Source organism: Herpailurus yagouaroundi, unplaced genomic scaffold (assembly GCF_014898765.1).
Source record: "Herpailurus yagouaroundi ecotype Mexico unplaced genomic scaffold, PumYag 215, whole genome shotgun sequence".
NCBI lineage: Eukaryota > Metazoa > Chordata > Mammalia > Carnivora > Felidae > Herpailurus > Herpailurus yagouaroundi.
In genome coordinates, this window is record NW_024412446.1 from 10,965,167 (window position 1) to 10,976,457 (window position 11,291).

General features: G+C 41.0%; 1 protein-coding gene across 1 annotated transcript; it reads right to left on the bottom strand.

Annotated features, from left to right (window-relative positions):
- Positions 1–600: 600 nt before the first annotated feature.
- LOC121017382 (olfactory receptor 1G1) lies at positions 601–1,569 on the bottom strand. Its single transcript, XM_040455615.1, has one exon. The coding sequence runs from the start codon at positions 1,540–1,542 to the stop codon at positions 601–603; it is 942 nt and encodes a 313-aa protein (XP_040311549.1). The 5' UTR covers positions 1,543–1,569.
- Positions 1,570–11,291: the final 9,722 nt, after the last annotated feature.

The window sequence follows — 11,291 nt, forward strand, 5'->3', positions numbered from 1 at the left end:
GAAAGATAAAAATTAAATCTTCATGAAAGTAACAATTTTCATAATTTAAGATGTTAAGAGGGATGGGGGTCTCGGATGCCTGGTAAAATGTTATAGTAGGTCTACCTAAGGACTCCAGCCTGTCAAACCCTTCCTTTCCAGTCCCGGGTTCTATTATCTCAGCATGGGGACTTCACAGATATGGGGATTCCCAGTGTCAAAAACACTGTTGGTAGGAATCCAAGTCACCAAGGTCACAGTGATGGTGGGGGAAAGTTATCTTTCCCTGAAGCTTATTCTTGGACACATACAATAGCGCAACCAGTATTTCCTTATTTTGGTCACGAGTTGTTTCAAAAGTATTCAAGTACATCCTTTATTATATTATAAATCTGAATCGCTGTGATTTTAGGGCATTATGATTGTAAGAAATTAAGTTAATGAATGATATTGGCCTGATGATGGGTATGTTTGGAGAAAGTCCTGTAGGTTAGACATGAAGATTTCAAGTTCAGATCACAGGTCCTGAAAGTGAGGTCTCCATTTTCTCTCATTCTTTAGTGCTTATATGGTGAATGCAATTAAGTGGAGATCCCCATATTGGATGTGAAGTCACCACTGCTAAGGGGAAGGGATTTTGCTAACCCAAATTAGCTTTCTCAAGGAAGACTTGATGTCTCTGTTCCTCAAGCTATAGATAAAGGGATTCAGCACTGGGGTTACTACTGTGTACATCACTGATGCAACTGTGCCCTTCTGTGCTGAGCGGGTGGAGGGGGGACTGAAGTAAACACAAAAGGAAGTCCCAAAGAATAGAGAAACCACAGAGAGATGAGAGCTGCAGGTGGAAAAGGCTTTCTGCTTCCCCTGAATTGAGGGGATCTTCAGGATGGTCGAGAAAATATGTGCATAAGAGATTATCAGGCAAAGCACACAAACCAGTCCTGCAAGGCCCCCAACAGTGAAAATCACCAGCTCATTAATGAAGGGATCCGTGCAGGACAGACTCAGAAGTGGGTTGATGTCACAGAAGAAGTGTGGGATCTTGCGTTCGGCACAGAAGGACAGATTGTTCATCAAGAGTGTGTGTAGGAGGGAGTGGAGGGCATTCATAATCCAGGATGCAGAAACTAGGAAGACACAGAGCCCAGGGCTCATGACCATGATGTAATGGAGCGGGTAGCATATGGCCACATAGCGGTCGTAGGCCATGACGGCCAAGAGGAATGCCTCCAGCATCACAAACAGCATGAAAAAATACAGTTGCGATAGACACCCTGCATATGAGATGGCCTGATTCTGGATCCATATGTTTGCCAGCATCTTGGGGACTGTGGTGGACACAAAGCAGGCATCGGCAAGAGAGAGGTTGGCCAGGAAGAAGTACATGGGCGTGTGGAGTTGGGCATCAGCAATGATGGCCAGAATGATGAGGAGGTTGCCTCCCACTGTGACCAGGTACATGAACAGAAACAGCCCAAAGAGGACTTCCTGCTGCTCTGGCTGCTTGGAAAGCCCCAGGAGGACAAATGCTGAGATGCTGGTCAGGTTTTCCCACTCCATTTGTCGGTAAGCAGAAAGATGGATTAATTGAATGAAATTGGTAAGCCCTGGTTTGTGGACTTTGAAAATGATGCAGTATTCCAACGTTGATCTTCTAGTGTAAGATGGAATCATGAAATATCCAATATTTAACTGCTTATGATGCACAAAAATGGCAGTTTCAACTGAATATTTGCAAATGCCTGTGCTTTCTGCCATGGGATACCAAAGATTTGTCTGCAATGGGGGGGAGAGGTTTCTTTTTAAAAAGTTTTATTATATAAGCATGAATCCAATACATATACTTTTTTATTATTTTAAGTAACATACTTTTTAAAATTCATGATATAAAGCTTTGACCTACATAATGAACTGTTTACAAAACTCATCAAATGTAAACAAAAGCTTGCCTTTGCTTGTTCTTAAGCAGTGAGGAGCTTTTAGTCAATCATTGTCACCAATTTCTGTGCACTTTGTCCAGTCTTGCCTTTCTCCGACTGTGTTAACTAGACCAGGAGTCAGCAAACCAGAAAACCAGAGCCAGATCCTCCTCACACATTTTTTTTTGGCATGGACCTCAAGCTAAGAATGTAGTTTATGTTTTTGAGGGTGGTAACCCCCCCCCACAAACCCCACAAACCTTAAAACAAAGAGGCAGATGCAACAAAGGCCACACGTGACCCCCACAAAACCTAAAACCGTTACAACCTGGCCATTCATAGTAAGTTTACCATCCCCTCTGCCAGACTGTAAGTTCTTGGACATCATGATGCAAACACTATTCACCTTTATACCCTTAGCCTAATACATGCTTGCTGACACATAGTAAGTGATCAGTAAATTTGTTGAATTTACGAAAAATTAACTTGGTGTTCACTGGTATGGAGGAGTCATATCAAGTCTGGAACTAATGTTCTAGCTATTTAAGGAGTTCTGAAGAGGCAATTACCAGCACCTTGCGGGAAGAGACTTGAGCATGGGCTGTGGGAAAATAGATATCATACTGACAAAATTCGTACGTCCCTTTAATCCTTAATATGAAGTCGTTCTCGAAAGTGGCTTGCTAGCTAAGACTACTTCCCTAGCCAAATTGACATCTAGGTGTGGACATGTGACCAGCTCTTATTTGAGTGAATGAGGGATTTATCTTTTTTCTTCAGCTTGCTGTATTCGAAGAGCAACCAAAGTATAACATGCATACACACACACACACACACACACACACACACACACAAACACAAATCATAGTATGTTATGAAGTGTTTGCATGTAGCAGTAGCAGGATCAATCATGTGTTACAGCTGCATCTTAAAGCCATTCATTTAAACATATAATTTGAGCAACAATACCATAACTGTATACCAATACATATACTTTGAAGCTAGGTTGGAGTTGTTTCTTCACAAAACTCTTGTGGTATTCATGTGGACATTGTGACATTAATCCATCCAAAGATTTCACAGGTCAAGTAAATCTTTAGCATATTTCCCCAATATTTTGAAAAGCATGGCTATTGGAAAAAAGGATTCGGAATTGGTGAAAAGCATATCTAATGCTGAAATCATTATTGCCACCAGCTGGTCTGGTGAGAAATCTGGGTGCCATTATAGACCCATTTTTCTTCCTCCGCGCATGTGTCCAAATACTACCAAATCCTGGTGATTTTACTTTGTCAATGTAACTAAAATTTACCCATTTCTCTTTATTTACCCACTGTCCTCAGTCCCAGCTGCCACTACCTTCATTCACGATACTCATTTATCACTTAAATATGGGCAGTCATTCTTGCCTACAGGCATACCCACCTGCCGTCTGGTTTCACTCCAGAGAGAATGGGCTCTCTACAAACCATATCTGATTTTGTCACTCTACCTGAAAAATCCTTCAGGGGTTTCTCATTACTTTCAGGATAAACTCTACACATCTTCATAGGGCCTGAAGACCCTTGATGTCTCCATTGATTCATGGACCTTCCTCTCCATTCTACATCCTATGCCCCACTTATACTTACAATTATTTAGAAGATCTAGATACTTTTTCACCTTTGGGCTTTCGCCCATCTTATTTTCTTATGCTGGAATAGTCTTCCCTTGGGTTTCAGCTTAGATGTCATTTTTTTTTTCTTTTCAAGTTTTAATTTAAGGTCTAGTTAAAATATATGGTAAACTTGGTTTCAGGCATATATTTTAGTGATTCATCACTTACATATAATGTCCAGCACTCCTCACAAGTGCCCTCCTCAACACCCATTACCCATTTAGCCCACCCCCCACCCACCTCCCTCCATCAACCCTCAGTTTGTTCTCATAGTTAAAAGTCTCTTATGGTTTGCTCCCTCCCCCCACCTTTTTCCTTCCCATATGTTCATCTGTTTTGTTTCGTAAATTCCACATATGAGTGAAATCTTATGATATTGTCTTTCTCAGACTCATTTCACTTAATGTAATATACTCTCCATCCACATTGTTGCAAATGGCAAGGTTTCATTCTATTGATGGCCACACACACACACACACACACACACACACACACCTTCTTTATCTATTCATTAGTCTTTTTTGAGGAAGACTTTCCTGACTTATTCTCTTGACGACAAACTCAGGTTCACACCCCTTCTGGCCCTGTGCCTCCCCCATCACAGCATGTGTCACTCTGGACTGTGACCAACTATTTACTTGTCTGTGTTCTCCATTCTATTGTATCTTTGTGAGTAGCCCGATAAAATGTCTATCTTGTTCATCTTGGAAATGTAGCATTAGCCTTGAGCCTGATACAAGATAGGTACTCAGTAATATCTATCATGTGAATGAATAAATCTCAAAGAAGTGCTGATGTATAGGGGCACTTGTACCCCAATGTTTATAGCAGCACTTTCAACAATGGCCAAATTATGGGAAGAGCCTAAATGTCCATCAACTGATGAATGGATAAAGAAGATGTGGTTTATATATACAATGGGATACTACTTGGCAACGAGAAAGAATGAAATCCTGCCATTTTCAACAACGTGGATGGAACTGGAGAGTATTATGCTAAGTGAAATAAGCCAGGCAGAGAAAGACAGATACCATATGTTTTCACTCATATGTGGATCCTGAACAATAGAGGATCAGAGAGGGAAGGAGGCAAACCATAAGAGATTCTTAAATATTGAGAACAAACTGAGGGTTGATGGGGGGTGGAGGAGAGGGGAAAGTGGCTGATGGGGATTGAGGAGGGCACCTGTTGGGATGAGCACTGGGTGTTGTATGGAAACCAATTGGACAATAAACCAAATATATATCTTATATAATCTATAATATAATAGATCTGTATGCTATAAACTATATATATCATTATATATATATAATATATATATAATATATATATTATATATATTTCAAGGAATAGAAAGAGTTGACAGGGAGATTGGATAGAAGTAATATCAGGTGGAGGGAACAGCCTGCATATTTTTATTAGTAGTTTCATACATAGCTTTGAGTTGATAAAGTTTTGGCCATAAGAATATGTAGGAAACATGGTTACAGAAACATAAAGATGTCAAACAAAGCAAATGCGCTCTTTCTAGGTAAAATTCTGGGAATGGAACACTGTTTTATCAGAGGAATTACATCACAGAAACAGTTTCCCACCAGGCTACATTTTCCCTCCGAAGTGAAGCTTGTCCTATGAATTTGTCAGCCCTGGCGCCACCCACCGGAATTACTGTTCAGCTGACATTGGTGGCACCTCCCTGACCATGGATATTCTCCACCACACTCTCTTTCTCTTTTATGCAGGTACTGCGGGGCATGTTGCATGCTGCTCCCCCCCCCCCCCCGCCTCATTACAAATATCCATCAAAGGGGAAAATAGAAAGCCCAGAAATGGCACCGTAAAGATCAGATTTTGGTCTGCTAAAGGTGGCAGTGCCGACTGGCAAGAAAGGAAAGGGGGATTGGACAGATGGACTGGGGGTAGGCTTGTTGACTCTATGGGGTCAGTGAATTTAGATTCACACCTCACAGTGTTGACTGAAAAAATGTCAGGTTGTTAAAGCATTTTACATAGATACAACTTAAGGCAACCAGCAGAACATACAGCACGATAGTTGTTTGATCTTGGGACAAGGGTGGCCTAGGTAAAAAGCAATGGAAGCAACAATAAAGGAAAAGAAAATAGGTTGAATCAAATTAAAATTAAAAATTCTCCTATTAAAGAAAAAGGTCACATGCAGAGTAAAAAAGGCAAGCAAAATGTGGGGAGCTATTTTCAGCATATATTATAGAAAGTATATTCTTAAAAGCACAATCATTAATTTTAATAACTAGGTAAGAGACAACACCCTCCCCCTAAGAAAAATGAATAAGTAACCACTAACCCTTAAGTCACATCCGGAAGGGGCAGAGACTGGACCTAGCCTCAGTGTTTAATTCCAAGACCTGTTCTTCCACTCCACTCATGGTCTTAAGTCACCACAATTTGTCTGCTCACAGGTGACATCTGCAAGGTTGTCTGCTTGTGTGCCATTGGCCAAAATGTGATCCTGACAGGTGGTGTTCCCTCCACTCTTTCCTGAGAGTTCCCACACTTCTCAGGGCCTATGTTTACTAGATTCTTTATTCACCACAACCTTAGAGCTCTAGTGTAGTGGGGGGGAGTAGTGGGGCTCAGTGCATATTTGTGCATAGCGGCAGTGGTTGGCCCCTTCTAACCACAGCAACTTCTGTGTTCCCTGGCCCCCATACCTGTTGCTTTTTCCACTGCTTGGAGCTGACCTCACCTCTCCCTCACTCAGGACAGAGGTTGCTCATTGGCTTAAGGCAGATCGAAAGGGCCTCAGAATCTCCACTCCTGTCAGTCTTGTCTCTTGACGGTTTCTGCCTCAGCAGAAACAGAAACCTAGGCCCTAACTCCCCCATCAGTTTTCCTCTTAGCTCCCTAAGTCACAGATCAGAGACTGGGCTTTTTCTTTTCTTTCCATGTTTGCTATAGTTTACCCCCAACTTTGGGGCTATCTCTTGCTGTATAAGACCCAACACTTCATCCAGACGTAAAACTCATTCAGAGTATAGCCTTTCCTTGTCACACGGGGCCAGTGGGCATTTCTCCAGGCTTGTTATAAAATATAACTCCTGTGACTCGAAACAAATTTGTTCTCATATTAGCTCATATTAGCTGTGTGCTTTTTTTAATACATAAATTTTCTATGATTGATTGATTATAATTTGAACTTAACTTGGAAGCCCTCTGGACAGAAGTTCACATTGGAAAATGGAAATGAAATTTAGAGAATCTGTGCTCCCCACAGGTGAGGAAAGGAACATCCAGGGTGGAAAGAAGTAAAAGTTACAAGGTTAGAAACAGGGAATCAGATGGTAGTTGGTTGATCAGCAAGTCCTGATCCAACTCCTATGATGTCCAGCTCCTATTCCCATATTGTTCCTAAATATAACAATTTAATCCCAGCTCCCAGGATAATCTATATTTTGTTGGCTAGTGTGTTTATTAAAAAATCCAGAAGAATAAGCAGGAAACCAATAATAGTGATTACTTATTAGAGGTATGGGAATTGGGTGGATGAGACATAGGAGAGGGAGAGAGATTTTCATGTACACTTTTTAGCTCATTTCAAAGTTTAAACCATGTGAATGTACTACTTATTGAAAAATAAATTAATTGACATTTCCCTTCTCCAAAACCAAACAATGGGCTCACAAAATGTATAAAATGAAAGATAATGCAGTATAATGCAGCCTCTCTTTGCTAGAGATTCTGTAAATAGCAGAGAAACTTGTTTGGTTGAAGCCACATCCGTTTAATGCTTTAATGTGGTGTGTGGACATGAATGTGTATGTTTGTGTATTCGTGCATGTGTGTGGGTGTGTGAGTACATTTGTGTCTCCTGCAGAGGCTAGAGGTTGAGTGCATGGGATCATCACGGAATTATTTGGAGACAAGTCACTGCTGGTTCCTGTGCTCTGTTCTGCTTATAGCACAACGACTCCTACTGTCTGTAAGAGTCTAAGGACCTGGGGATCTGCCTCTAACACAGTATCATCACTGTTGTTACAGGGCTGTTTGTGAGAGACGCACAACCAGTTGACCGCAGTGTGGGATGGGCGCAGAAGAAAGGGGGAGAAAAGAAGCAGAATGGAGTCTCTTAGGTCTTACCTGGTTGTTCTTGACAATCCCTGAGGGTGTTACCAGCACGCTTTCATCTGGTTTGCATACATCTTTCCCATTGTGGGTGGTCAGAAGAGGGAGACAGGAACATCTGGTAGAGGCACCGAAAGGAAATTTGCTTCATGCTCTGGATGTGTTGAATGATTCTTGCCATCACTGCATCTGCTCAATTTTCTCCTTTTTGTCTCACAATATTAGAAACCTTTTAAATTTTGTCCATTCTGAGAAAAAGGGACAAGATTTCCAGGTTGACTATGACTATGCCAACATATGTCATCCTGGGATGCCGCATTCACAGAACACCACATGGAGCCTAATAACCACCACATAGCATCCCTTTTCTATTGATTTCAGAATTTGCTGCTAATGTCTGCCCCTTTTACTTGTTCATAGGACCCATGAGAAATGTGCTTTAGTAACTTTATCAGCATACTTGGAATTAAAATTCTGCTTTTCTTAGCTGTAGGTTGGACCAATCTCAACACCCATTAAGTTGAAGATAATTAATTCTGTGAAGTACCCCAAACCCCAAAGGATTAAGAATCCAGTGTTGTGTCCTTGCCATAGCTGATCTGGGAGAGGCTAAGGCATTAAGGACCTGCCATTCACCTCTGTGGTCTGAGCACGATCCTAGCATTTTACTTGCCAGCAACACATGGAGATCTTTCAAGGCTTGCCGCAACCATCAGAGACTACAGCCCCAGTGCTGCTCATTAACTCTAGACAATGAGCAACTGTCCTCAGAGGACACATGGGTCTCACTATTCCTTTCTTCAGGAATAGAGAAGGAGTAATTTTAGAGAAGAAATACTTGATCTGCTTTGAGTTTTCCTAAACCCATAGCCCAATGCCACATATTTTAAACTTTCCCATGACTTCCTGGAAAGCCAGAGGAGGAATGCAGTATGACAGCTGTGGTTTATGTCACTAGTGTTAAATAACAAAATTCAACCAGGTAAATTTGAAGATATAACTGGCTTTACTAAATGATTAACGAATCTGCAAGACCCCATCTAGCAAGTAAAGAGGTACTCCAAGGAGTTGTACAAAACGGAAGGTTTTTATAGAAGGAGGATGGGGCAAGAAAGCTATTATCAAAAGAAAAGGATTGTTTGATGCAGGGCTGTTTGCTAGGGGAGAAAGGCTAGGGGTCTTACCATGCAGATGACCTCATTTTTCTTTGCGGGATGGCTAGGGCCCATGTAGCAGCCTCATTGGTGCTGACTGAAAAATTTCTGGCTGAGCAATTAAGACTACATTTGTGGGGCAGGTTGAAACTGTAGTTAGATTATGTATTAGGCATCAGTGTGGGAACTCTAAGTGATGCCATTTGGGACTTTTTTTTTTTAAACACTGTCATGGGCTACTTGTGGAGTTCTTTGGCATCTTCAGTCTGGACTGGATACATTTGGACTGACTGACTGAAAGTGGTGAGGATAGAGACAGTGAAGGATCAGGGGTGCCTGGGTGGTTCAGTTGGTTGAGTGTCTGACTCTTGATTTCAGCTCAGGTCATGGTCCCAGGGTTGTGGGATTGAGTCCCGTGTTGGGCTCCATGCTGAGTACGGAGGCTGCTTGAGATTTTTCTTTCTCTCTTCCTCTGCCCCTCTTCCCTTCTCCCCTGCTCAAGCTCTCTCTCTCTCAAATTAAAAAAAGAAAGAAAAAAAGAAAGAAACATTGAAGGATCATTTCTCTCTTTTATTTCAAAGTGATAACTTCTATGAGCCCATGTTTCCCATCTCTGCACTATAGCTCATGCTCTACCAAGGGTGGAGAGTTCTCTCTGCTTGTCAAAGTTCTAGCCATGGCTCCTGCTGGTGCACACATCCTGACATACTTAGACATCCCTCAGAATTGTATAGCTCCTAAGTGGATCAGCTGTGGAGCTGAGGGAAGAGCATTGTCATAAGGAAACTGGGCTCAAATCCCATCTTACTAGACCTGCATCTTACTAATTGAAAGACATTGAATAAATCACTTCACCTTTCGGAGATACAGCTTTCTTATCTGTAAAGAGGGCTATTTTCTTTCATGCCACAGGGCTATTTTGAAAATGAAAAGACACGATAATATGTGGCACAATAGTATAAGACACTCAGGCTGGAATCTTATACTCTGAGATGATTTAATCTATTTCCATAACTTTACTTATCACTTTATAGTGGTCTATGTGCTATTAATTTTACTTCAAAGTTTCGTATCTTTCATTCTACTATTTAATTGAATACTTCCATGAAAATGTCCCAAAAGAACCCTTGAAAACATACCTAAGTGGAACTAATTTTTCTTAAATGACTCTCTTGTTAACAATTTCATTAAACATATCGCTGACTTTTTACAGAAACCTCAAAACCTTGAAGATATCTTACTACTTACATAATAATTACCATATTCTATTGTTCATATTTTCATTACCTTTGCATTTGCACTTGACCCTTGAACAGCTGGGGTTAGGGGCATCAACCCCCTACACAGTCAAAAATCTGCAAATAGCTTTTGATTCCCCTACAACTTAACTATTAATAGTCTACTATTGACTGGAAGCCTTACCAATAACATAAATAATCTATTAACACACATCTTGTATACTATCTGTATTATATACTGTATTCTTACAATAAAGTAAGCTCGAGAAAGGAAAATGTTTGTTAAGGGAATCATAAGGAAGAGAAAATACATTGACAGTACTGTACTATAAAAAATCTGTGTATAAGTGGACCCGTGCAGTTTAAACCCCTATTTGTTCAAGGGTCAACTGTAGATCCTCTTCTATATCTTCACTGTTTCTTTAGATTGCTCTGAGCTGTTTAATTAACCTCCTGGTCTCACCAATCCTCTCTGTTCCCTTACTGCTCTCTGTCTATCCAATCTTAGTTCCACACAAACTCTCACCATTGCTACATGCAGAGTTTTTATTATCTATCTACATCTACCATCTATGTTTCTATTATCTATCTATCTATCTATCTATCTACCTACCTATCAATCATCTATCTGTCTACACAGTACCATAAACACTCCTAGACTCACCATGCAACCTGATAGTTAGGTCTTTAGTAATAACTCATGTCTAACTACATGGTATCTCCAGTTACATTCTCCTGACTCTCCCCTTTTGAATTTCCTCTCATACTGAATCCTATACTTATTTTTGCCTTGTTTTTGTTTGTTTTTTTGTTTGTTTGTTTGTTTGAGAGAGAGAGAGAGAGAGCGTGGGGGAGGGGCAGAAGGGGACGAAAAAGAGAATCTTAAGCAGGCTCCATGTTCAGCACAGATCCCGACATGGGGCTTGATCCCATGACCCTCGGATCATGACCTGAGCCGAAATTAAGAATTAATCACTCAGCTGACTGAGCCATCCTGGCACCCCGGGATTTACATTTTTAAATATTATTGTTATGTTGCTGTAATATACTGTATGTATGCTGTAATAATAATTACATCATCATCATCATCAAGGCAGTACTATTGTGGACTGAGACCCCTCAGGAATGAAGGTCCGGTTCATCTCAGCAGGTGAAGACCAAGTGGCAGCTGTTTGGCAGCTCCCCTCAGAGATGTGAGCATCTGAGGTCATCCCTCAGACATGTGGTCATCCCTCTTCTG